We start from the raw sequence: 27,844 nt of genomic DNA on the forward strand, positions 1-27,844 counted from the left end.
AACGTCTGAATAAATATAGCAGCTGGAGTGACCGCCATGTCTGAACTAAAGCTAGGACTATGACAGAAGTAAAGGAAACGTCTTCCTGTGTGCATCGTGCGTCGTCCAACGCCGCCTGAAAAGACTAGACGCCCGGTGAAAATCTTGTGGTTGTGGTGACGAAGGCGAGCGGCGTCTCCCAAAACCGGGTGAAGGCCCCCCCCCACCCCCCCCCCGCCCTCCCCCCCTCCTCTTGTGTGCTACAAGTAACACGCCCACGTCCCGCCCTTCTACTCGTCCGCGGGAGTCTCCTCCGACTGGTTCGGGGGGCTGGACGTGGCGTCGAAGGACAGCGTCCGCCTCCTCAGCTCGACGCTGCTGTCCGTCCGTGGCGTAGCCATAGTTACCGGCTCCTCCCCCGGCGGCGGGCTCGACCTCCGCTTCCTGTTGCCGCCCAATGCCTCGCCGGAACTGTTAATGCAACTGACCTCCTCGTCGGCGGCGGCGTCCGACTTGGCGCCCGGGTCCGACGGGACCTTTTCGCCGCTGGGGACCTTCAGGCTGGACAGCCTCTGCGGGCCGCTGGCCGCGGGCCTCGGCTCGGCGTCCGCCTGCGGCTGCGGGGCGCGTTCCGGCCCGGCGGCCTCGCCTTGGCTGCCGCCGTGGCTCCTGCAGGAGATGACCCTCTGGGGTTGCGCGTACTTCAGCGTGTGGACGCTCGACGATCGCTGGCGGGCCGGCGCTGGGGACGCGGCGGCGCCGGCGGGTCGGAAGTCCGCCAGGTCGTCGGCCGAACCGCTCTGGTCCAGAGAGTCGCAGCGCACGGCCTCCTGCGGACACGCGGGGGGTACACACAAGGGGTTTAAGGTTACAGGTCACAGGGAACGACTAATAGACGAAAAAGAGGCGAAGACGCGGTGACGGGGACACACACCTGTCTCCGTAGCGGCCTGCTGGCGGTGTGGAAGGACGCCGGCCTCCTCAGGGCCGAACCCTCCGGGACGTACGAGGGACTCAGCATGTTTCTGTCCAGGGCGCCTTCGGGGCCGAGCCACTGAGAAGGACGCCCGCCGGCGCTCTGGGCGGAGCTCAGTCGAAGCGAGGAGTGCCTTTCTACGCCGGGTCCGTCGGCGCCGTGGTCCGCGTGGAGCCTGTACCCGTCCATGCTGCGAGTGGAGCTGAGTCTGTGCCGGTTCATCCGGTGGGCCGGGCCACACCTGTACTCGTCGATGCTGTGGGCCGAGCTGAGCCGGTGTCTGTTCGTCCCGTGGCCCGGGCTGGCGGCGGCGGCGTCGTGCGAGGGGTGCCTGTCGATGCTCTGGGATGGGCTGAGGAAGATCTTGGGCCTGGAGCTGCGTCCGGTCCCCAGCGACGCGTGGCTGATGGCCGGCAGGGCCCCCGGGACCTGCAGCAGCGAGCCGCCTCCGCTGGAGCCCAGAGAGGACACGGAGCCTGCAGAGAGCAACAGCAAGAGAAGGGATCGCCATGAAGGGCTCCGGGCGGGTCGAGTGTGCGGCAGCATAAAAAAACCAAATCCAGTATTTCTAAAGAGTCTTAATGAAAATGAGAATTTCAAAGAGTCCAGGTGGATATTTTGACGCTACAAATATATACTGAAATACTATTCTTTATGTCCAACATACAAAAGGGAAAGTTACCGGAATATTTAGTGACTCGTTTTCAAACAAATGCACAGATTCACTCGTCCCACCGACAATATCTTCATTTAATTAATCCGAGGTATAAGATAGATGGGTCCTATTTTGGGGAACTCGTTCTCTCTCGTAAAATCCAATCACAAAAAAAACAGCAATTAACTGATCCTATCAACAACTCTAGTCTGTTTATCCAAAGCCAGATTAAACCTAATAAACACTCACTACTGCAGCACCCAACATGTATTGATCTACAATTGGCTGCATCAACTCAAAAGAGGAAGTGGCCCCGCTGCGTTTTGGAATATTTACCTATCTAGTTAGTGTATTCTAAATTACCTTTTGTTGTTATTATTGTTCCCATGAATACAATTAATTTCCGTAATAACCAGTGCCTTGTTGTACACATCATCATATCTCAACAGCCTTCTGTGCTATTTATGGAAGCAATAACCTTTACAGCAATAATTTAGTAGTTGTAGCACAGTCACTAAAATGTTCCTTTAGTCGAATTGGCTGTAAACAACCAAATTACCTGAGTAGCTGTAGCCGGCGTACGCCTCGTGGCACACGGGAGGATAAGGGGAGCATCTGAGTGGCTGGACGTAGCTGTCGCTGGGGAGAGACAGCATGCGTCCTATGCTCAGCAGGTTGCCATGGGAACAATCCTCGTCCTCCACCTGCAGCTGCCACACAGGATCGTCGCCCGAGTCAACGTCATTGTCATCTTTCCACACAGGCGTTAAATGAGAAACACAGAGCCTGTCTCTTACCTGAGCAGGTGCGCCCACGCACGACGCCGGGTCTCCGCCCAGAGACGCGGCGCTCAGGCGCCGGTTGGTCTCCTCCCACTTCCTCATCTCTTCCCGCTCCCTCATCTCTTCCCGCTCTTTTTTCTCCTCCAGCTCATCGAGCAGCGCCTCCTTGTTGCTCTCCTCCAGGTGCTTCATGAGGACGGCTACGACCACGTTGACCAGCACGAACTGAGCCGTCAGGACGAAGGTGACGAAGTAAATGGGGGAGATCAGGGGCAGGTAGGTGAGGCAGTGGCGTTCCTGCGGGCGACACTCTCGCAACGTGTCCTGGACGCCGGTGGGGGGGGGGGGGGGGGGGGGAGGGGGGTAAGAGAAGAGAAGAACACAGAGACCATGAGGCCAAGTTGAAAAATGTATGTTCATGATCGAAGTTCAGGTGTGTCCATGAACTTAGATGTAATTCCTCACTTCTCCAACAGGGGGAGATGTGGAGCTGAGTGTGAACAGGCATTGAGCCGGTCACAGAAGAAACATGTTCTCTCCACAAAAAAAAAAAACCTCACAAAACAGCGACCTTCTCTCCGCTTAACGCAAACCCTGTTTCAGGAGCGGCTGCTTGGAGAAGGTCGCATTCGCACAGAAACACAAACACGGACTTTGTGCTCCGTCCTTCGTCTTTAAGAGGAAAACACACGCAGCAAAGAGAGAGGAATAACCTTCATAATCCCATTCCAGTTGTCCCCTGTGGACACCCTGAAGAGGGTGAGGAAAGCCATTCCGAAGTTGTCAAAGGTAGCGTGGCGACTAAGACCCTCGCATGGGTTCTCGTCCGAACACTCTGTGCGAGGATGAGAAGAGGAAAAAGGGTCTCAGAGACGCTAAGTGTGGGGGAGGAAGGCCACTGGGGGGAGAAGAAGGAGAACTTTGTGTAGATTAGAGTGCTCATTAGAACACTGATTCTACGTAATTAACATAATGAATGTTGCAACAAGATGTATGCATGTTACATAAACTAAGAATATCTCACCAGTCAGCCGAGGCGCGCACTTTCTCGCGCGCATCTGTGCATCATAAGTATATATATATATATATATATATATATATATGCATACATATATATATATGCATACATATATGCATGCACACACTCGCCCTTACACGCATGCATGCACGTACACACACACTAACCCAGTTTTCCAAAGAGCTCAACTCCCAGAGCTGCATAGATGAAGAACAGCAACATGAAGAGCAGACCCAGATTCCCCACCTAGACGGACATATTACACACAGATATATATATATACAGCGTATGAGACACAGAAAAAAAAGGACACGGCTCGGATCGGGAGTGACGCAAAACATGCAAACAGAGAGAGGCCATAGAGGGATTTAGGAAGACGTCCCCATACCTGAATCACAGCCTGGATCCAGACCCAATGAACCACACACCTGCCCTGTTCATTCTAATAATAAAGCGATTCCCAGGGACTTGGCTGTGGGAGGTTAAGGAGATGTCTGATTGGATGATGGCTAAACCTATTGATGAAGTTCACTCGGACACCCCTGCGAGGACCAGGGTTCAAAACCCCTGCAGTGATCTGTCGCTTCAGAGACATTGGTATTATTCGTGCGTGGGGGGTTTTGCATTCAAGGATAATGGGTATTTTGATCTGGGAGTGTGCTATGATTTTGTAATTGGCCACTTAAATTTAAAAGAGACACATTTAAATGGTTACAATGTAGCTCCATAAAGTATGCTGACATGGAGCTTGTTAGTAGCGAACAGAAAAATAACAAATAAAATGTTTTCCAAGGACCAGCATATTGGACAAATTGAAGTTTTGACTTCACCCTGGCAGAGACAGGAATGGGTTTAGCAATATCCATGACAATCTATCCAGTGGGACAAATATAAAACCTCATGTTGGCGCTAGAGGGAAAAGTCAAGGGATCACCATACTCATTAGGCTTTATAGCCCCTGGGACCATGCATTTCTGTACAAAATGTACAAGTTGCAACATTTCGGGGGTCTGGATGAGAGAGGTTGTCGTGAAGGCAGTAAAGTGGTTATCTCAGCTATTGGTTTAGGTCGTGGCTCGAGAAGTCTGGCGTAAAACAACAATATGGCGCCGCATAAAAGAAAAAGAAGCCGCGTCCTGAATGAGACACGCGACATCGTAGCGGGGGAAAAAAAGACAAAAAAAAAGAAACGATTGGATCCGGCCTCATTAATCACTTTTGCCGCATCTCAGAGCAATGTCATCTGGCAATCAGATAAGTGCAATTATCCATATTTGGTAGAATATTTGGCTGATTTTGCGCCTTAACTCACAGGGTTTTTTTTGCAATCTTGCTTGAAAGGAGAATAAATCCTTGTGTGGTGTCCTACACTTTGCAGACTCATATTTTTTAATCTTCTCACAGACCTTAAGTGGGAAAACACAATCCACCGGAAGCGGCCGTGAAGTGACGTGCCGCAAAGTAAAAACTGATCCGGTGTTTCATCGGACACCGTCAGTGCCGGGCCACCGAACAAGCTCAGGCTCAGCGGCACATTTCGCGGCGCCTCTTACCTGAGGCAGGGCTTGCATCACCGTGTCCAACAGGGCTCTCATTCCTGTCGCCATCTTCAACAGCTTCAACACTGGAACGGTGGAAAGGGGTCAGCTTCGAATCGGCCGCGTGCCATCGCGCTTTGTGTTGATTTGTGTTGATTTGTGTGCGTGTACCTCTCGTTATCCGGAGGACTCTCATGATGCGGATGATGGTTGGGTTGATGGGGAGGGAAGCATTCAGGTCTATCTCTTCCAGGGCGATTCCCATGATGGACAACAACACAATGGCGAGGTCCAACTGGTTCCACCTTCACACACACACACACACACCTATTTCACTTCCTGTAAAGATGAAGCTGTGTTTGTGAGTGTCTTTGTAGAGATGTGAATACCTCTCTTTGAAAAAGCGGCGCAGGCCAAAAGCGATGAGTTTGAGAATTGCCTCGATGACAAAAACCACTGTGAAGACGTAATTGCAGTACTTCAGAATCTCCTCGAAGTACTGCGGGGACACACAGACGCACACTTTGAAGCACAAGACCCAAACAGCTGTAGCTGCGCTGTACCACGGCGTATCGCTTCATTACTATGGTTCTAGGGCAGGTGGTGGAAAGCGTTGCCGTGGTTACCCGAGGCTGATTGTAGTGCTCCATGCTCATGGTGAGGAGGTTTGTGAAGATGATGATGGTGATGAAGAGGTCCAGGTAGTGGCTGGTGCACACGGTGTGGATGGATCGGCGCAGTGGGGAGTAGTCAGCGTAGTACGGCTTCTCCTGGGCCCCTGCGTTTCACACAAAACACACACACACACACACACACACACACACACACACGGCCATTAATGCTCCTGGAAGGAAAGCGAAACATGGACTCAACGACTAAGTGGACGCAAAGTGGTTTGTGTGCGTGTGTGTGTGTGTGTTCGGGGCTAAAAGTGCCAACTCAGGAATTCACTCCTATCCATCATGCACACACACACATACACACACACACACTCAAAGGCACACCGCATGGCACCTCAAGGTGTCTTTGGGAGAAGAAAAAAAAACCCTCTCACCGCCCGCTGCCAGACAGTTAACTGACTAAGAGGAAAAGCACTACTAGAGATTACACTGCAGAGAGAGAAGGACGCAGCGAGACGGACACCAGGCAGCGCGACAGGCGAGAAGACGTGTGGCTGCGGGAGTGCGTTTTGCACACAGCGAGTGCGCATGTATGCGGAGATGAGAGGTATGTGGACGTCCCCGTGTATGTTTGGCGTCCACTTCAGAACATCACATAAGGATAATAGGGGGATTACAAATGTGTGGCAACACTTTGAGGAAGTTTCCCTTCTTCCCTGCAGCACGCCATCGAAGGCGGCGCCCGACTCGTCCACATGAGAGAGAGTCATCTTCCAAAAAAATAAAAAACATCTGCGTCCACGTGTCCCACAGAGCGAGGACTGTTGACATTGCCTCACAGCCCTCGGCCTTCGGGTAAATCTCTTTGGTTTTGCCCGTAGGACACATTCTGCTATTCAAGTGTTCATACTGGGAAGTTAATGAAAGAAAAGCCATGTCTTTTCCATTGCAAGTGTACTGGGGGGGGGGGGGGGGGGGGGGGGGTGACATCTTTTTTTTTTTTTTGGTCCCCACAGCATTACGTGACAGATTAGAAGCCCCACGCACAAGATGTCCCGGCCACGTGTCTAGGTGGCATCGACGCATTGGCAGCCAACGGATGCAATTACCGAACGCAAAAACCCAAATGTGGAAGGAAGCTCTCTCAGTGTTATCAAAGCACATCGATGCCGGCGGCTTTCACATACGGGCGCAATGTGCACGATGTCCCACCCCCCCCCCCCTCCCAGTTATCTCACTTCTCCTCCTCTTCTCTGTCCGCTTCTGCCGTTTCTCCTCCCTCATCCGCGCCTCCTCCTCCTCCTGCTGCTGGCGACACTTGTGAAAGTTTTCCACCACCACGCCCACAAACATGTTGAGCACAAAGAAGCTGACGATGAGGAGGAAAGAGATGAAAAACAGCAGCATCCAGGGGTTGTTGTTTCTTATTGGCTGCAGAGAGAAAACAGGAGAAAAAGAGGAAAGAGGAGGAGGAGGACGAGAGGCGGCATGGGGACAAACAGACAAAGAGAGGAGGACCGGATAGTGATGGAGGAGGTTGAGAAGCGGTGGAGAGGAAGAAGAGGAGAGAGGGTAAACAAGAAGACAATGTAAATCCTGAGTCAGCGCTGCACTGTCAACTCACATCTATTTACCCATCTGCCTTTTGTCTTTCCTTACACCTCGGTTCTGTCCTGAAATACCTCCCCTTTCTGCTTAAAACAAACCATCAAATGAGGCTGATAAGAAAATACAACCAAATCACAGTACAATACAGTATATATATATATATATATATATATATATATATATATATATGGCTGGATGGTTTGGATGTTTCCCTGATATTGATTTTGACATCATACGTCTGTGTGTGTGTGTGTGTGTGTGTGTGTGTGTGTGTGTCTCTTTACCTGCCGGTCCACTGCGACCGCGTCCAGGCCATCGTACATGATGCTGACCCAGCCGTCCTTACACGACAGCACAAACAGAGACATCAGTGCCTGCAAGAGCGAGAGACACACCCCTGTCAATCAGTTTGCAAGAGCCAGGCGTAAGCTCTCTGTGTGTGTGTGTGTGTGTGTGTGTGTGTGTGTGTGTGTGTGTGTGTGTGTGTGTGTGTGTGTGTGTGTGCGTGAGTGTGCGCGTGCGTGTGAGTGACAAACCTGTCCCAGGTTGTCAAAGTTGTATTTTCGTCGAACCCATCGGTATCCCGCCCCCAGACACTGGGTCTTATTCATGATTTTGCTCACATCGAGCCCGTCACAATAGAAGAACTTCCCTTTGAACAGCTGTATTGATAGATAGACGTGCACACAGATAAACACACACGCAACAACACTGTGACCTAAAGGTAAACAAAGCTCTTTTTTCTGTACAGTAAATTACTCGAGTGCCTGAAGGCCTCCAGTACGTTGCAGCCAAGTAGCATCTGGTCTGCTTCACAGCTATTCCACATATTCTCATCACAGGACGACTCAGATGAAGTGCGGTTTGAGAAATAAGTGCCTGTGAGGATCAGCTTCAGCGTTCATCAAGCCTAATCTTCTATGCTACTAGCAAACACCTTAGAGCTTACGGGTGGTTTCTCTTGAAAATACTTCTACTTATGAAACGGTTAACATATATATATGTTGATGGAACATTACATGTATCATATTGCCAACATGAATTAATCAGATGTGTTTTGTTTCATAGTAAATACCCACTTTTATTTACAATAGTTTAACTTTGCTTCCTTTGGTAAAGCACGTTTTAAGCACATGTAGTTTGCATCAAACTACACAAATACGTTTAATGACACCAAATGTGGACATTTTCAACAAATAGGGGTCCACGTGTCAAGAGGGAAATCAGTCTTGATAAGACTTTGTCTTCTCCTTCTTGAAGACAAAGCCACATCTAGCAGATTTCTTTACCATAACATAACTCGGTCCAAGTGGTAGAGATCAAATGCATAACTACCAAATTGTTTGAAATGAATACGTAACAACTGGTTGGTTAATTAAATAATATTGTAGAAATCTGTATGAGAATCAAATAGCCACCCAAACTATTTCTGCAAAATCCCTGCGTAGTTGAACCATTTTTAATTACTTCCAGGGACTGTGGCGCATAATCAGCTCATTTGCATTCCCTCCCAGGTTTTCTCATCCTTTTTTCTTTTTACCTACGGCCTTTACCGAGTTGTGCCTCGTTCATTTTTAACCATGGTGATCAGTGTCTTCATGCAGCAGTAAAGACAACAAGCCTTGGACGGTTGGGCACAAACACCTGGTGAAACTGGCTATTTCTCTAATGCCAAAAAAAAAAAAAAACCTTAACCAAAACATGGCTTTTCCCCAACCAGAGAATCAAGATGGTTTAAATGTTTACCTGGACGCCCAGAATTCCAAACACGATGAAAAAAGCACAGCAGATGAGGACGATATTTCCGATGGGTCTGAGAGACGTGATCAGAGTCTCCACCACCAGTTTTAGACCAGGAGCCCGGCTTATAACCCTGCAACACACACACACACACACACACACCCAGTCACACACATGCTACACGACCAACACCAAATAGCATCAACGGAGGAGACCACAGGAGATCCTACCTGAGAGGTCGCAGTGTGCGGAGCAGGCGCAGCACGCGCAGGATGCCCAGGATTCGGTTCCCCCCTGCAGACGCTATGGAGACCAGGATGTCCACCATGGACACAAAGACCAGCACTCCGTCTAAGATATTCCAGCTGCTCTGCAGGTACACGCCGTTTCCAAAGTACAGGCCCATGGCCACCACCTTAAAACAGACACGCAGCAGAATTACTGAAATCCTACAACAGTGAGATGTAAAATCTGTCTGTAAAGCCATTCTGAGGCCCACTTAGAGAGAAAATTGCCCTTTTATTAAGAGTAAGATGAGAAAATGAATCTGGAGTGAAGTCCTCGTACATGAAACGTGTCACGTCATGGTTACCTTGATCATCATTTCACCCACGAAGATCACCGTGAAGATGTAATTGGACAGACTCAGGAAGACCCGCTCCTGTCACACACACACACACACACACACACACACACACACATTTACACACAGACAGACACACACAGGTGAGTGTGTACAGACACACACACACATACACAGAGAGAAGCGCATTCTTCAATCCAAGGGTTACGTTTCCCAGTAGCTTTAGCTCCGGCTGTTGCATAATGAGCTGGAATAAATATCCATTAAGTACGACCAGTAGTACAACCATGATTAAAAAAAATACTGAGAACAGCACAAGTTCTTATAATGTCTCCCAAACTGCTGTTACATCAGCAACAGGCACATAAAGGCTGCAGTAATCAGCAGCTTGTGATACGCTGAGTTGTGTGTGTGTGTGTGTGTTATACTTGTATTTCAGTCTTTGTGAGGACCGATAATGAGACCTCGAGGCCCGTTCGTCACTTCTTTAACAGGGCTGTCTTGAGGTTTGGATCAGATCTTAAATTGTGCATTTAAAAAAAAAAAAACAAGTAGTAAAGAATATTAATAAAATATATTGAAATAGACCAGACCAGCCGAGGAGCAGTTTCAGTGCAAAATTACAACCATTGAATTTAAATTCAAAGCTGCTACAGGGAACCTTCATTTTGGGTGGACTTGCTGGTGTTTCTGATGACCAGAGTCCCTTTATAAAACCTTCCATGTGATTGCATCAGCTGTCTGACAATCAGTGCTGGTTCTCCCGTGGCTCCCTTCCCTCCCGCGGGCCCAGCAAAAAATCTCCCCCCCCCCCCCCCCTGGCCCCCGGCAAAGAGAGTGTGTGAGTTGAAGGAATAACTTTACGGTCACAGTTTGGTCGAACTTCTCGCCGGTGCTCATATTGAGACATCGGAATGGAGTCTCTCGCAAACCACTTAAAAGTTCCTCCAAGTAACTTGTGGCGGGTGTCGGGAGGAAGCGCCGTTTTGCGATGGCGCTGGGGAACGCATCATGTCACTCGGGGGGGGGGGAAACAAGTGGATGTTTGCGCGTGCTACCATGCTGTTGGACGGTATGTCGGGTCTCTCGAGTGCGATGGTGATGCAGTTCAGGAAGATGAAGAGGAGGATGACGTGATCAAACATCTTGTGACCTATGACCCTCTGGCACCACAACCTGAGCCTGCAGAGAGAGAGAGAGAGAGAGAAACAGAGAGGCACGTGAAGGAGTGACTGCATGTATCAACATGTGGATTTAGTTTTAAAACACAGCCAGCTTTTAATTGATAGTGTCGGCTGTGAACTTCACACTTCAATTGACACTCTTTCACACACTCTGCGGTCGTGTGTATGTCGGTAAGTGTGTGTGTGTGTGTGTGTACGTGTGTGTGTACGTGTGAAGAGTGTGTTTACCGGTTGTGTGGAGCGAACAAGTAGAGAGACCACTCCTCGTGCTCCAGGCACCACTGAGGCTCATACGGCTCCAGAATCTTCTTCACCTTCTTGCATAAACTCTGGAAAACGAACACATACGAATTGCATGATTCATTTGGCAGGCCCCGCACCCTCATCGTATGACTGTGTGTGTGTGTGTGTGTGTGTGTGAACGTTGACATGCAGTGTAAAGCTCCATCAGCGGGCCAAAGGACTGCGCGTATAAATGCGACACAACTTGACTCACTGAAATGGCCTCATGTATATATTTGACGAACGAAAAGCACACAGAGAGCGGAAAGGCTTTCACCTCCTCAATCTCGTCGTCCTCCTGATCGCTGTGGTACAGCGAGGCCAGGGGCCCGTCGTCCGGCAGGTGAAAGGTGGTGCCGTTGCAGTCGGGCGAGTGGAGCGCGGGCACCTGCAGGTACTCCGGCTGGTCCAGCGACGGCTCCCCGATGCTGAGGTCGGAGCCGGTGTGCGCCTCGGACAGCAGGGACTCCATCTCCCCCGACTGGCTCCTCCGGTGGAGGCTCGGGGCTCGGCCGACGCTGGTCCAGCTGGAGCGACGGCTCTCCGGGCCGCAGTCCCACGGCACCTGTGACGGCAGCTTCGCACCACAGGGGGACAAACTCGGGTTGGGTGTCTGGTTTTTTCCTTTGAGCGCAAGATGAAGGAGAAACAGTTCTGGAAACTCTCTGGAGAAGGTGTCAAAGGGCCCCGGATTCATCGACAATGATGGATTAAAAAAAAAAAAGTGTGACAGAACACACCAAAGAGCCAAATAGGTCTAATGTGTGAGAGTGAAATGAAATAAAAGAGTATAGCTTATTAGAGAAGAAATAGGTTCGTAGAAATAGGTAAAAACGACGACGTCCGCGGTTCTGTGAGATCCCAGGTTCAAAGAGTCCAGCGACACCTACGTTAACATTCGAGGAAAGGCGAATAACCGAAACCAGCTGGAATGACCAGGACAAATCCTCCAACCACTCAAACATCCCCAGCTGGAGAGAAGCGCTGCGCCTGACAGCAGCGCGCCGCCAATTAACGGGCAGCCGGGAAGAAAAAAAAAAAAAAAGGAGCAGCAACGCATATCGTTTTTTCTTTTTCTCTGCGCTGCACGGCTTACACACTCTGTCACGCCTGGAAGACATTTTTTTTTTTTTAATTTTTTTTTTTTAAACGAATTCCTCTCCTGCGGTGATTCCGACGGTAACTTGATGCTGGGATCCACTCGAGCGCGAGACGTGATGACAAAACACTGACGTGTGAGACGTGAGCTGATGGAGGAAAATATTTGGGCTTGCAAATGTAAATTCGTTCATGGTGGTCAGAGCACCCACAGTGGGTTTTTTTTTTACGAGAAACCCTCAAGGACACTGAGATTTTCATTTTCTCATACGGAATATAAAACTCTTAAAACTCCTTGTTATTCTGTAGGTTTTTAACTTGTGCAAAACGATCACAAATCCCCAATTTAAAAAAAAAACGTAGATAATCATCCTCCAACCATATCTGAAGCACAGCTAATCCTGGCTTTGTCTCTTTCTTAATACATTTCCCCCACAATCCCCAGCGGGAGCGGCTCTGCAAATCGACGCCACGGCTCGGGTAATTCAACGCGGCGACGGGTGAAAGTCGAACGGGTGAAACTCACCGGCGACCTCTGCTCCGGGCCGTGCACGTCCATGGAAGCGCCGCTGGCCCGCCGCGACTGGCTGTAGGTGATGATGGGCGTGGCTGCGGTGTGCGTGATGACCGGCAGAGGGGGGGGGGGGAGGTGGGGGGGCATGGAGGCCTTCGGGTTCAGGAGGCCGTTGGGGCTCAGCATCATGGCCTGGATCTTGAGCTCTGCGCGCACACACACACACACAAGAATAATAATACATTTACAGATATTTTGGGGCTGCTTCGGCCTTTGTGATATACAACTGTGTCAAGTATGGTAAGTTGTGACACTTTTTAGCGTCAGTTTTCGGGTTAAATGTCCAGTCCGACATATTTTTAGCGCTGCAGTTCCCTGATCCAAGGAGTGATCTTTAATGACTAGAAGGTCATTAGCAGTGCACACCCCCCCCCCCCCCCTCCCTCCCTCCCCCGTGCCCTGAGCGTGCCCTGAGCATCGCGAATACCGTCGCTTCGTGGCATTTCCCCACCGCTTCGCGACGCTGAAACTCACACGGTTCATCCGTGAGCAAAAGCTCACGCGTCACACACACACACACACACACACACACGAGCCGAGCCGTGTGTGTGTGTGTGTGTGTGTGTGTGTGTGTGTGTGTGTGTGTGTGTGTGTGTGTGTGTGACGTGAGGGACTGTGGCAGCTCGTTCCACCGGAGAGCGAGACTGAGCGCTTCAGACGCTCATTTGTGCCCACCGCCATCAGACTGCGTGACAACAGCAGAGCCCACGGTCTGTCATCAGCCTGACCCCCCCCCCCCCCCCCCCCCACCCCCCCTTTCTCCTGTACATTTCTATTCTATTCATAATTATTGTATAACATGTTCTATTCATGACATTGTGTATATTATGGGAGATAAATACATACAGAGACCAAAAAAAAAACCAACAACAGCCCCCAGCGGCGATCATCCCAAATGTTGATTGTGCGGCTCTTTTGTCTAAGTTTACCTGCAGCGTAGAGCTCCCTCAACTTCTCCTCGTCCTCGAAATTGAGCGACTGTCCCTCTTCGTCCGTCTCAGATCTGTTGGCGTCTCCCTGAGAGAAAAGAAAAAGAAAAAGAAAAACACAAAACCGGAATCACCACCGTCGTCGTCACAATCCGCGCGCCGGTGTAACAGTGGGAAAAAAAAGGCCGAGTTGAAAGGGACAGACGGGGACACAGGGAAGGGGAAGGCAGACGGGCGAGGGGGATCTCCAGGGTTCCAGAGTTGAGTTATGTGCATGGCTTTGGCAGCGGTCTCCTGTACCCACGCCAATAAAGCTTTACAGAATTTAATTAAAATTCACGCCAGAAAGATGGAGGCAGGCGGGCTTTGGCAAAGGGTATCTGAGTGTGTGTCTGTGTGTGTGAGTTTGTTTTAGAGAGAGAGAGAGAGAGAGAGAGAAGGAGCAAGTACTCTCTGATGCTGGAGATAAAAGATGAAAACTAAACAACAAAAGCTCACCAGCTGTGAATGGCAGGCGATATCAAACACATCCTACCCTGGAGAGTATCGTGTGTACGTATGTGTGTGTGTGTGTCTGTGTGTGTGTGTTGATGAAAAAAAGAGAGAGAGAAGGAGAGACAAGGGAATAGAAAGAGAGAGAGAGTGATATAGAGGAAGGGAGGACAGAGGAAGAACAAGAGAGCGAGGGGGAGAAACCACACAGGCAGGATGCTGGAGATTATTCTCTTGTAGGCAGCTTTGGTATCGTCAGCACAACAGAGCTCAATTAGTCCCGTCGTCTCTGCCTCGTTCTCTAAGTAGCTCAACAACAACAAAAAACAGCGTCTTTGCCCTTACTTCGGCCTGGAAGCCCTCAACCAAAATGGCCACGAGCAAGTTGAAGAGGACGTAGTTGCCGAAGGTCATGAGGGCTACAAAGTAGAGGGCAGCCAGCGGCGTGGTGGAGGCCATCCCGTTGTACAGCACCCCGTTCCAGTCCTCCTGGGTGAGGATCTGCAGATGGGGAGAAGGGAAGGGAGGGGAGGGGGGGTAGGGGGGGGGGGGGGGGGTGGGGAGACGTTTAGAGACGGTGTGCAAGTCAAACAATAAAAGAAGAACATGAGCAGATCCTACATTTAATATCACATTGTCAGTTGAACGGTTCTGCTCCTCTGAGTGAAACCAGCTCCTGTGGAGAGCTTGTTTCATTACTCTTCCTCCCACTTTGCTTGTGAAGATCATCTTACCTGCCCACTGGGTAGGTTTCGGAATTTTTTGTTAAGAATGAGAAAAAAAATTCCCAAATTGGAGCAAATGGAAAAAAATAAATAAGTGTGAGCACTCCTAAATTGGAACATCATCGGGGCTTCTAGTGGTGACAGCTGCAGCTGCTGTTTTTGAATCTCGTCACAATTAACTGACATTTAACACTAATTAATCAATGGAGGAATTCCTCTTCATTAAAAATGCCCGATTTGCTCATTAGTGATCTCAGTCATATGTGTACGTTTGCATCAGTGTCAGAGAGAGAGAGAGAGAGAGAGAGAGAGAGAGAGAGAGAGAGAGAGAGAGAGAGAGAGAGAGAGAGACTGCACGTGGGTGTTAGTCTCTAACCTGAAACACTGTGACAGTCGCCCACAGCAGAGAGTCAAAGTTCTTCCTGTCAGGGAAAGTGTCTCCGCTGTCTTGCAGCAAACCGAATTTACAACCGAACAGATGCATCCCCAAGATACTGCAACACAAAGACAACATACGTGACTTTCATTACCTGGTCAGCTAACGTGTCACATGTCACGCTGCCTAGCTGTGTACTTGTAACAGACGACGGTGCATGTAGTCATTTATACCCTGCAACGTTTGCGAGGAAAAAGGTCAGAACCCGTCATTTTGATTCTTTCGGGGTGTAATTAAAACCTGAGAAAACAAACGAGCTTGTCTCAGCTTTCATGGAGGAAAAAAAAAAGAGAATATACCTGAATATGAATATAAAGAGCATGAGCAACATGCAGAACGTGGCCACGTTGTCCATGGTCTTCATCAGCACCACCAGCTGCCTCCGCAGGGCGGGAAGGAAGCGGACCAGCTTCAGGACCCTCAGCAGCCGGAAGGTCCGGAGCACCGACAGCCCCCCCTCCGCGTCGCCCGAGAGCTCCCACACGCTGAGACACACAACAAAGCTCCAACAAAGGAATCCATATGTGCTCAACTGCAGCTCTTAACTCTTTTGAAGCCCGCATTAGTGTCAAAGCCTCACTTCCAGGTTGGAGGGGGGGGGGGGCGCTGAGTCTGAAGAGAGGATGCTCCGGCACAGTAAACAAGCAGAGCCCTTCGAGCGCAGATACATAATTTAGCTGGTTGTACAACATGATGAAGTGAACACGGCCCCCCCCCCCCCCCCCCGGGGACCGAGAGGGCGAAGCAGAGCCTCCGTGACAGTCCTGGAGACGCCGTCACATGCAAACCGAATCCTTATATTAGGGGGGGGGGGTGAACTTACAGTCAGAGGGGGGCCGCGCCCTCGCTCCCTCGCCGCCGCCCCCCCCCCCCCCCTCCGGTGGGGACTCACCTGATGATGACGATGATGCTGTCGAAGCCGTTGTAAGGGTTCTTGATGTAGCCGAAGAGCCCGAGAGCCATGAGCTTCAGCACCATCTCGAGGCTGAACAGACTGGTGAACACCATGTTGCTGATCTCCAAAATATCCGTCAGCTCCTTCGGCTGAAGAGGAGGGGGGGGAGATTGACGTGCGGATATTAGACAGGTGAGAAAAAATGGAACAGTCGAAGAGAGGCAGTGAGGAGGAGAGGCAGTGAGGAGAGCAGCAGAGCCATCGTGGGAGCAGTTGAGGTTTGTGAGAATGGAGACTTAAATACGGAGAGAGAAGATGATCCAGTGGTTCTCAAAACTGTGGGGCGAGCTCCTCATGGGGCAGAATATGCAACACAGGCGAGAGATACGGAGTTAATCCGGCTGGTAAGGTCATCAGGATTCTTTCCGGCTGCTAAACAGATCATATTTCCAAAGAAATCTTGCTCTCGCCACTTAATATTTAGTTTTATTTAATTAGCACAACAATCAATTTCATTGAAAGGCCTCCTCAGTTCAAACTGGGGCACGACAGGAAACCGCTTAGAACCACTGACCCCTTTTTTTTCCTCCTTCAGATTTTGAAACAAATGCATCACGTGGGGCTTTTTTTTCCGTCACGGTGAACACGCCGTTGTCTATTTCTCCCGTTATTTTCAAACCGACAAAACGTTGTAAACAAGTGACCGCGCGCCTTTGAGCGCGCTCCGGGCGGGAACATCCGCCTGACGTAGATCTCCTCTACATCACAAAACATGTCTCTGAGGTGTTTCGGGCTGAGCCCGCACTTTTCGTTTTCCCTGAAATGAGGTGAAAAGTCGTCCAATGAGATTGTAAGGCTCTTTGTACTTTTAGATGACAACGGATTCATACACTTTCTCTGTTTGGTTTTTGGATTCGAAAAAATAAAGCTGGACTCATCCATAAACATGAGCTACTCGGGACGTCAAGGCCATCCGCATCCGTCACATTGTTCAGGAAATGTGCCACGTCTCCCGCAGTCGGCTTCTGCCTTTCAGCCAATCACGATGTCAGATCTGTCCTCCTCTGCCTCCTCATTCGCCCTCGCTCGCTTTTCTCGCTTCCGCCTCGTCTCGCTCTCTTTCTCCTGTCCCAGGGTCACGCTTTAATTAACACTTCAGGTCTTATGAGTTTCTCCACCTCCTGACACGGCGCGCGCGCACACACACACACACACACACACCCACGCAGTCATGCATGAAACTCTAGAAAACACACACTTTGTGATCACAAAAAACCCGGTGCGGTAAATGACGATTGGAGGGTACGTTTTAATGACTCCCCCCCCTCCCCTACACACACACAATCACACACTATGATTAGCACATCCTGTTTCAATCAAACCGAGGGCGTGCACATTGCATACACAAGCGTACCTGTTCGTGGTACTCTATGCCCATTGACAGCGTGTTGATAAGGATGGCAATCATGATTCCCCTGCTGAAGTATCTGCTGCCGACGATGAGTTCCAGTTTAGCCTGGAGTCCCGCCCAGTGGCGCTTGCACGGCGCTCCCTTTGGCTCAGACGGCTGCGCGTCGGCGCGGCGGGGGCCGCCACAGTGACACGGGCTGTCGCCGCGGCCGCGGCGCTGGTCCTCGGGCCGCTCGCTGACGCGCTCGCCGTCGTTGAGCTGGTTGTAGTAAATGCAGTACGGGCAAACCGAGGACTCTCCCTGGACCTCGCCTGGCAGTGGCAACCCGGGGTGCCCGGTGCACCCGCCTGCACGGATACAACAAGGTGAAGGAGGTGGTGAAGGATGGGGGGGTCACGTGGTCACACAAAGGGTGACAGTGAACAGTGAACAGGTTGATGTTGTGTCTCCTGCAAACCGTTATGTCTGAGTATATTTTCTCTTTGTTAGAGGAGAGCAACTCCATTTCATTTCAGCGAGACAAAAAAAATTGAATAACATAGAAGCAACTGTGCAGTTGGGATGCTTTAGTGGAGATGGGGAGATATTTTATTAGAACATGGATGTGTGTGCGTGTTTGTGCGTGTGCGTGTGCGTGTGTGTGTGTGTGTGTGTGTGTGTGTGTGTGTGTGTGTGTGTTGGGGGGGGAAGAGGCGTGGAGTGAGGCAGGAGTGAATTTCAGCAGAATTCATTTAGAAGCATCTCGGGAGGCACTGACATACCAATAAAGACCAATCTAACACGGGCAGTTCACTTGTCATCACAATTATTAGAGATATAGGGAAATCCAATCTGGCCGTTGCGCGGTGTGTGTGTCTACAGATAACGCGAGCTGCACGGGAAACTTTCAGCAGCCAGACCAACCCGAAAAATGTCTCTGCGCTGCAAAAAAAAAAAAAAAAAGAAGAATTCCGGAGCTTAGATTTTCGGCGCTCTGGCCGAGTGCTTGTGAGCGCGTGCTGAATAATTACTCGAGTGTGTCAGTTACAGTCACAATTTATTATAACTATATTGTTTGCTCTCGACCGATTTTACATATCAAGGTCACTCCTATTGGGGGGAGGGAGGGGGTGTTGGGCCTCTGAAAACAGTCCAATGTCTTCTAACTCTGGGAGGAAGCAGCCATCGGAGGATGTCATTGTTATGTCACCAGGGTAACCTCGGCTTAGAGATAACAATTTTATTACGGAGAGCCTTACGAATAAAGTTTGAAGGACACGTTGGTCTTTTTTTGAGCGTACCAGGGGTTTAAAGTACATCCCCGGGGCATCTGCTGCCTTTTCTTTTCTAACCATCCTCTTTCATTTTTCCGTGTATCGCGTGTCCCTCAATTTTATGCATGTGGCTTTTTATGAAGCGCTGCTTTAAATCCCTCAAACCAACACCACGAATTCCTCCAAGACGAATGGTTTATGCCAAAAAGGGGGGGGGGGGGAGGGGGGTGTTGATTATCTGGAGGAACTTGACATTGTGTCTTGAAATAGCTTTAGTAATGCAAATGTAACTCTCACTTCTTAGAGCTGGGGTTGGGAATGTTCAGAGACTCGCAGGAGTCCGTACAGTAGATTTTCAAAATGATTCAGCAAATAAAAAACGACTGTGCAACGAAAGAAGCCAACAGCACAAATGCCAAAAGTCGCTAAATCTAAATCCAGTGTTTCATTTATCAATTTCCTTCGGAATGTAGTGTTTCAACAATATAAAATGTTAAGATTACCAACCCTAAATTCAACTGCACTCAGATTTCAGGGATTTAAAAGGTTGTTTAGAAGAATGATTTGGATTGATTGTCAATTGTTGACACCTCAACCTTTAGGCTTGAATGAGTAGTGACAGTTTTGCTCTTTTGACATCATTTTGTAGAGGGGTATGACATATTTTGTTTGTTTTTTCCACATCATCCTGTTTTTTTTGTAGCTTGCAGCTGCTGTTGAAGCGTTTTTCTCTTCCCTTTCATCCATCACATTCCCCAAATTTGTTATAAACAAATCCCATGTGTGTACAATAACCCATGTGTGATCTTATGTAAGGGATAGACAGATGTGTGGCCAAATACCTGAACACAAACACGCCACAGATAGCAGAGTATATTCCCAAAAGCTTCTTATTTTCACTTTATGTGCAGACTGCAGCATTCGAAGGCTTTTCTTCTTCATCAAAACGCTTTAAGCACCAAAAAGCTAAATGAAATTCACCTCCATTGAGGTGGCAGACGTCTGGGATCTGCAGGTCTTAACGCTGCCGAGGGCGAGAGGGAAAACGCTGTGTTGTAATTTGGGAAACAGAGCCTGAAGGATTATTTTTCTTTTAGAAAGTATTGAAAGAATAAAGCAAAGTTTCCCAAATCAATCCGACACAAACACAAACATTTCAGCTCCGTTGACTCCTTTCATGAAACGAATATCCGCGTTGCCGTAACGCCGTAACACCCCTGTCCTGTAAAGGCCTCTCGGTAAAGCCACGGCCTTCGGAGCACTCGCTGCTCCCGACGCTCCCAACCGGGTCGCCCCACCCCGCAACTCACCGTGCTCCGCCGCCAGCTGCGGCAGCCTGTCGACGGCCTCCTTGGCCACGAGCCTCTTGTGGTCCAGGGCCTTTGCGTCCGGGGGGCCGAGGAGGGGCGATATGAACGGGTAATTAAAACCGCTCCCTCCATCTCCGTTTCTGACCCCGTGGTGATGCTGGGGGTGATGATGATGATGCTGCTGCTGCTGCTGCTGCTGCTGATGCTGCTGCTGATGATGATGCTGGTGATGGTGATGATAGAGCTGATGGAGGTGCGAAAGGTCGTTGGGAGCGTGCCCCGAGTGCCGGTGCGCCAGTCCGTTCATCTCTCCGGCTCCGCCCCCTCTGGCGGCGGCGGCGGCTCCTCGGTTTTTCTCCCTGCACGCGCACGCCATGCCCGCGCAGTGGATGTTGGCGCGCGTCTGGGAGTAGCAGCGGGACAGCCGGCGCCACGCCTTGCGGCCCAAGTGCGCCGCGTAGCGGATGATCTCCTCGTAGCAGCTCCCCGGTTGGCTGTCGCTGGCCAGCGTGGAAGCCGATTGGTGGAGCTGCCGGGCGCGCAGCTCGGATTTCATCAAGGCGTGCTCCCTCTGTTTTGTTTCAGAAAACTGGGTTGCTATGACGACCAGGCACAGGTTGATCATGAAGAAGGAGCCCACCTGGTCACACAAAAAATAGGGGGGCACGTTACACTTTTTTGAACACAAAGTAAGTGGTCTAGCTGCTTTTGTGTGTGTGTGTGTGTGTGTGTACGTACAATAATTAGGAAGATGAAGTAGATAAAATTGTAGAAAGAATGTGCATCCATGACGTAGTACATGATGTCCACCCAACCCTCCAGTGTGATTACCTGCATGAACGTAAAGCACACACACAGAACGCAGCGCGCGCCATCATTAATTTGGTCAAAGATAAATATCTTTATAGAAATCATTCAAACCTTTACCTGAAAAATGGCAATCCATGCATATCCAATGTTGTCAAAGTTAATGGCTCCTTTGTGCGGGTTCACTTCGCCCGCGCGGCACTCGTTGTAATACTGGTACCAGTTCACACACGACGCCGCTTCGTCCACCTTGAGTCCCATCTCCGGAGCGGCCTCCTCGGCGTCCAGGAAGCAGGACGTCCCGCTCACGCGGCGGCGAGGCACGTCGGTGCACCGCAGCATCCCGTTCTCTCTCTCCATGGAGCAGATGAAGGGGTGGTCGTCGGTGCCATCTGGCTGGTAGTAGCCTCTCAGGAACGAGATGTTGTATCTCCTGGAGAAGGAGGGCGGGAACGGTACATCATTTATTTATTTAGTCTGGTGCACTCAGGCTGAAGTCCATTTGGTCCTTTGGAAGTTTCATATCTTTAAAAATGGGGTCACAGACATGTAGATATAGTCGTGTTTTTTGCATTAAGAGCTGCGACACTGCGATTACTCGTGCAGGAGCAAACGCCGCATCTATTGCGGATTATTTTCAGAAACGGATTAATAGACATTTGGTGAACTAGTCGGTACTTACAACAACAGGGCCATGTTCATGAGATGGAGCTCTATAGCACAGAGGAATAAGCTGTATCACTCCAGTTACATAATTAATACTCTCTGTTGGTTTTTTGTCCAAAACGAAACATATTCAATATCACCGGTCTTATACTTGAACTGAAAAAAAACAAAATACAAAAAACATCAGGTCGAATTCAAGTCAAGATTTTATTTCAATTATTTTAGAAATTATTTAGAAAGGAATTTTCTATCAACATTCTGTTTAAAAAAAAAAAAATTGCACACACGAGTGCTTCAGTAGGAAATGAGGAATCAGAGCGAGAAATACAGCAGAAGAGAGAAGAGAAGTGCAGAGAGTGCATTGGAGAGAGAAGCGATCAATCTTCTGTGGTATGGAGAAGGGTCACGGAGAAGCAGCGCTCCCTCTCTGGTTATTAAGAAAAGGTCGTTGTCTTGTTTATGAAGCAGAAAGGAAATCCAAATGGCTAATTGAAAATAAAAAAAACCCAGAGACGGAATAGCTGTGGGCAAAGATGCGCCGGCTGCTCCTGCGGCAGACCAACGTGGACCACGCACGCCAGATGAACGACAGCAACCAAAAAATGCCGTCTTTCCTCGTCCAGCTGTCGTGTGTCAGAAAGGAAATCGCAGGTTCCCCGCAACCGTGACGAAAATGATTAGAACAATGCAGTACTTCTGTTTTTTCGCTCACAGTGGCCTGTTACGGTCTCGTAATGAACAGCCCAACCGACAACAGAGAGTACCTGGCGAATGACTGAGCAGGTCTGCTCGTTTCGCTCTTAAATCACAATTACCTTTTAAAACCCCATCTTGTTACTCCACCACCTGCTACTCTACGTGATGGGGGAGGAATCCCACAACAGCTCTTCTCTCTCTCAGACCACACCGGTAATGGGTCTGGCACGAGAGGAGGCTATTCATCACGCAATGAGTCCATATATATATATATATATATAGTATTGTAGAATCAATGGCCTCCGTTAAAGCATCGCCGCCCACTGTGACTTAAATACTTCTCCGGCAGCATTAGCTGTATCCGTCAAGGACTTGACCTTCAGAGGAGGAGGTGCTTGAACCACTGAGCGCAGAGCGTGGACCCTGTAGCTGGAGGGTGGGCCCCCCCCCCGGGGGTCCTCGAGTGAGCCAACGAAACTACGACGGGTTTCGGATCAAAGGCTAGATTTCACAACGATGAGAGTTTAAGTAAACACAAAAGCAGAATAATTAACTTTCTGACTGTGTCAACAAAAGCCGAATAATTATCCACTCAGCAAAAGGAGGAAATGGCGGCATTATACGAGTGCTCCCTAATGAAGTGGCCGCTGAGTGAAAACGTTACGGGGGTATCAAGAGACATCCATCTACATTCATTCAATTGAAGATTCGAAATCGCTTTCATTGACCGTTTGTGCTTAAGCGAACGCTCACACACTCTTCATATGCATGAAAAATGAATGGTTGGCTTCTAATCTAGTGGAAGAATACACATTTGATTTGTGTGTTGTTATATAGTCATTTTACATTTTTTAAAATTTTTAATGTTGGCCCAAGGTTTGTCATTATTTTACCAATTGTGTGGTATTTCCTTTTTTTAATTGACTGCAGTATGTTGATTTTCATTTGTTTCCACCTATTATGTTCATCATCATTTGTATCATTACTATTATTGATATTATTATCATCAGTAGTACTTATTTAGTTAAATGTCTGTACCTTCATTTGAACAAAACACAGCAGCACGGAGGCTGATTCGACACGGCATCACCTCTGAATTCAGCGTCAAGGATTATTATCTAATCGGGGCGGTCGGGCAGATGTGAGGTCGCGTAACCTGACACGGTGCTGCCTCACGTCACGTGATACCACGCCGTCGCGTTCTGGGAACACGCGGCGGCGTGAGGCGGAGCGACGACGAGACCCCCACAGAAAGTTCCCCCCTTGCCCTCTTAATCCTTTTTACTCCCCCTGATTAATTCCGGAGGTTCCAGCAGGAAGCAAACGTTCAGCACTTCCTCCCAGACGGAGCTGATTAGAGAACAAACGAGATCAGACTGTGGTATTGATCGCCCCCCCCCCCCCATGAAATACTAGCCGAGTGAAGACGCTAATCGGTCGTGAGCAAACTTGTGACACGGGCCTCAGAGTAAGGAGGTCAATTCCCCCCCCCCCACCCCCTCTCTGTCGTGACATCTGCCCGGTTACTATGGTAACTCACGCCTTGACATCCTCTCCCATGAAACAGCGGTTCCTCAGCAGCCCCGCCCACAGCTGCACGCCGACGATGCCGAAGATGAAGAAGACGAAGAAGCACAGTGCCAGCACGTTGCCCAGCATGGGGAGGGTGTCTAGGAGGAGGGTCACCAGGATACGCATACCTGCCAACACACACACATACAGCATAAACATCACAGGCAACACGCATCGATCCGAAGGGACGCAGGAGCCGCCGGGGGGGCGGGGGGGGGGCAATGAGATGCAGTGGGATTTACGGGTCAGTCGGGGCTTACAAGGACGGTGGATTCCGTGTCACATGACCACTGCACGCATCCCTTTTAACACATTTATTGGACACCAGGTATGTTGCCTACTGACGCTCCGCCGGGCCTACGCTGCCGTCACCTCAACTTTGGTAGCTTTTAGGGGGCCTTGTTGTCGGATTGCAGGTCAGGTCAGCGAGTGGTCGATTCACTAATGTTTTGCGTTTTGGCCATGAAAAAAAAAAAAAAATCTCCTTAATTGCCTTCTTTTTCGTCTTTCCAGCCTTTGAAGTGTTGCATTGTTCTCAGATTAGCTGAGTCCTGTACTGTTGATTTTTTTTCCCAATCTAGATCTAGACTCTCAGAAGTTCCCAGTCAGCACTTCAGCCCTCACAGTAACTCGAGCACAGACCCAGAACGCTCGGCGGCGGCGGCCCGTAATGCGGGTCGGGAGGAGAAAGGATCAAAACTCACTGGGGACTCTGTTGATGGCTCGCAGCGGGCGGAGGACCCGGACGGTCCTGATGGCCGACAGGCTGACGTTGTGTCCGTCGAGCGAGTACTCCAGCATTCTGCGGGTGAGGGAGAAAAAAAAGCCACTGTCGGTGTCACCCGGCGGGCGCCGCCTCTGAACTACCAACAACCCGGGGGCCCGTGTCCCTTGGGGGGGGGGGCGAGCGATGCCATTGTGATTCTGCGGGGCTGCCGCGCACGCACACACACACACACACACACACACTTTCTCGGGCTTGTCTAAGCACGCGCGCACACACGCTTGACATTTAAGTGGCATTAAACAAAGTGTCCAAGCTTTACACAAAACACACACAAACACACACAACTTTTGGCTCATATTTAATGTCAGATGCACATGTGTACATGTGTACGTGTGTGTGTACGTGTGTGTGTGTGTGTGTGTGTGTGTGTGAGTGATGTCTGTTAAACACTCACCCCACTAAAACAATGAAGAAGTCCAATCTGTTCCATGTGTCGCCAAGGTAACCGTTGTGACCTATGACCCCAAGAGCCACCATCTTCATTACCATTTCCCCGGCAAAGAAAACAAAGATCGCATCATCCAGAGCCTGCGTTCACGCGCACACACACACACACACACACACACACACACACACGAGAGGATTAGTATAAACAGATTAAGGGGGGGGGGGGGGACTTTTCAGACCCTTGATAATAAAGTTTCAAAGCTGAACATAATTAGTTTGTAATTCCCGACCGTGTGTGCGTTGTGCGCTTTACCTGCAGCAGGAAAGGTGTGTGGTCACAGGGCTGGAACATCCCGAGGGTCACACAGTTCAGCAGGATGGCCAAAATGCTCACGCGCTCAAACCATGTGACAGAAGGTTAAGGGCCATCGCGACGGCAGAGACTGAACAACATTACAACGTCATCATTAGACGTCACACTTCAGCCGCTCCCTTTAGCATTAACTGGCTCCAGTAGCTCTCAGGATGCCGGTAAGAAGTTCCATAAGACGTTCCGGAGAGAGAGCTGATATCTCCAAAAACCAGGCGACACTCACCAAAACAAAGAAAAAAAGGGGAAAATATGATTTTGGGATGAACTGTGCTTTGAAGATTTGATTGCAAAAGGGGCCGTCTCAAGTGTCGGGAACGCTGCGGGAGCAATGGACACCATTCTTCCAACATGTCTGTAAAATATCACATGGACATCTGGTGGCTGTGAAGACCAAAGGATACGATTCTGATCTTTTTAATTCTCATCAAACCATCCAGTGACCCGCGTGCCCTGCGCGGAATGATCTGCATTCATTATGTTTCTCAGCTCATTTATTCAGGTTTTTCTTTTGATTCGTCATCCCTTCTGTATCTATTCTATGGTAATGTCTGCACACAAAAAAAAAAAAAAAAACCCAGGGGAACCCTGGGGAAACTGACTGGTAGACTTTAATCGTCCAGCCGTGAATATCTTTCAGTGTACAAACCATTGCCGGAATGAAATTACAACAGATCCGTGAGGGGGGGGGGAAAAAAGCACACGCAACTCAAATCTGGCACCTCTCAGCTTGTGGAATCAAATCTGCGGGCTACGGAAGTGAATGTACCGCTCGAATAAAAAATAAAAAACAACTGTCATAAGGCCGGAAAACCAGCTGTAATAAGCTTAAATGTACCAACTTGAATGCGTGAGCACAACATCAGACGGGACATTTTGACACGTTTAATGCTCTCGACTACAAATGGAAGGCAGCTACCATGGAGGAGCCGGCCAGACATTTCAAGTCAGTTTAAGTATAAACTTGCTTGTGGAGGGTGTTTGGTGCGTCTGCCAGCTGTCAACGCGGGGGGGGGGGGAAAGAAGGAGCGCGGCTCAGAAGTGGAAAGCAAAGAGGTTTAAAGGGAGAAGGAGTCTGAAAAGTAGAAAGTTGAGGGGAAAGATTGCCTTTGGTCTTCACGACGAACACGGATGCACACATGCACTGGCGTCTGAGCGTGAAAACTGCTGAATGGTTGACAGGAACGTACTCCAGGAGCCAAGGACGCGTGCATAACAAAGCCCGGAGCCCGCACATGGACACAGACACATAGACACACACACACACACGGGGACACACACACACACACAGAGTCCTCTGCCCGCACACTATGCTCTCAAGAGGGCAGAAAAATTAATGAGAGTACAATCCTTTATCACCCTTGAGACACACAATATATGAGGGAAAGTGAGAGAGAGGGGGAGGGAGCGAGAGGGTAATCCAGTGTCCTCCCTTAGCTGTGGTTGCCATGGGAACCCCCATCTCACCGTGGGAACTGACTCCTGAGTTTCACAATCCGCTTGCATCCTGTCTGGACTGGAACACGATTAATACGCACACATAAACACGCCAAACACGCGCACACAACTAGAAAATGATGTCCTTCAGCGCAACTCCATCCTTAATTACCTCCATGCTGAGGGGGGAGGGTGTGTGTGTGTGGGGGGGGGGGGGTCAATCTAATCCTGCTCCATCTGTATAAATTACATATGTGTGTTACGTAACCACGAATGTCCACGAGACGCGCGCGCAGAGCGAGGCGAGGGACGCAGCGGGGTCAAGGGGTGAGTGATGGAAGAGAGACGGGGGGAGTTTTTCCATCGTTGGCCCATCATTCAATATCAGCGATGAAATACAGCGGGAGCCTCCTCTCGTCTGATTCGCTCCATTCATCGCCTTTCCTTTATCTTCCATCAGGGCCGACCTTCCCCTTCTATCATTTCTCATTTTCCCTCCAACAGCCCTTTTCCCCTCTCTTTGGCCCAATTATTTTTTTCTCTTTGATCCGCTCCTCCATGCTCTCTGTATGTCCCTCTTGGATCATATAGGGTGGCATAATTTCCCCCCATCTTCCTTTCCGTATCATTCCTTGCGCATCTCTTTGCGCTCCTCCGATCTGCACGTACCCTAAGCTCCTATAAAACGATCCTCCTCTCCTCTCCACAAGAGACCCCTGGGACGAGCTAAAGCCGACAGATAAACTACAACTACACTTAATAATTAACACGGTCAGGGGTGGGGTGGGGTGGGGGGGGGGGGGGGTGGAGAGAGACTGACAGGGTGATGAAAAGATGTACACGCAGAAAGGGGAGAGGTGTTAGAGGGAGAGCCACGTGGCAAGACAACAAGGGGAATTAGAGATGAGGTGAAGGAAGAAATGAACGAGGCTAACGCGCCGTCTCCAAAAGTGTAAACAACTCAAAATGTTACTCTGCGCTTTGTTCTATCCCCCCCTAATTGTCTCATCTTCTTGTTCTCCGACCCCCCCCCC

The 27,844-nt window shown here is 49.7% G+C and overlaps 1 protein-coding gene across 2 annotated transcripts; it reads right to left on the reverse strand.

The window, feature by feature from the left end:
- Positions 1 to 253: 253 nt before the first annotated feature.
- LOC119217673 (voltage-dependent T-type calcium channel subunit alpha-1I-like) lies at positions 254 to 26,695 on the reverse strand. 2 transcript variants are annotated; one of them, XM_062564524.1, is made up of 33 exons: positions 25,317 to 26,695; positions 25,011 to 25,144; positions 24,534 to 24,631; positions 23,798 to 23,957; positions 21,016 to 21,328; positions 20,827 to 20,919; positions 20,089 to 20,728; positions 17,529 to 17,872; positions 16,112 to 16,263; positions 15,519 to 15,704; positions 15,160 to 15,277; positions 14,404 to 14,559; positions 13,567 to 13,654; positions 12,590 to 12,783; positions 11,243 to 11,542; positions 10,912 to 11,012; positions 10,558 to 10,681; positions 9,509 to 9,577; positions 9,147 to 9,331; positions 8,923 to 9,049; positions 7,713 to 7,838; positions 7,461 to 7,550; positions 6,807 to 6,999; positions 5,575 to 5,726; positions 5,338 to 5,447; positions 5,120 to 5,253; positions 4,964 to 5,034; positions 3,578 to 3,656; positions 3,106 to 3,227; positions 2,408 to 2,716; positions 2,170 to 2,314; positions 914 to 1,431; positions 254 to 809 (listed from the first exon to the last, which is right to left on the reverse strand). In XM_062564524.1, the coding sequence occupies exons 1-33, from the start codon at positions 25,353 to 25,355 to the stop codon at positions 270 to 272; spliced, it is 6,210 nt and encodes a 2,069-aa protein (XP_062420508.1). In that variant the 5' UTR covers positions 25,356 to 26,695; the 3' UTR covers positions 254 to 269. The 2 variants fall into 2 exon arrangements, with proteins under 2 accessions (XP_062420508.1, XP_037327399.2); XM_037471502.2 differs by having other exon boundaries at positions 2,170 to 2,320; positions 25,317 to 26,694.
- Positions 26,696 to 27,844: the final 1,149 nt, after the last annotated feature.

Source organism: Pungitius pungitius, chromosome 9 (assembly GCF_949316345.1).
Source record: "Pungitius pungitius chromosome 9, fPunPun2.1, whole genome shotgun sequence".
Lineage (NCBI taxonomy): Eukaryota > Metazoa > Chordata > Actinopteri > Perciformes > Gasterosteidae > Pungitius > Pungitius pungitius.

What these genes read in the sequence shown, in the direction of transcription:
- LOC119217673 (XM_037471502.2), bottom strand. Translation starts at nt 25,355, where the DNA reads ATGTTCCAGCCCTGTGACCACACACCTTTCCTGCTGCAG. An exon ending in TTGTTCGCTCCACACAACCG is followed by an intron (nt 10,682 to 10,911) that starts GTAAACACACTC and finishes CTCTCTCTGCAG; the next exon opens with GCTCAGGTTGTGGTGCCAGA. An exon ending in ACTTTGACAACCTGGGACAG is followed by an intron (nt 7,551 to 7,712) that starts GTTTGTCACTCA and finishes TCGCTCTTGCAG; the next exon opens with GCACTGATGTCTCTGTTTGT.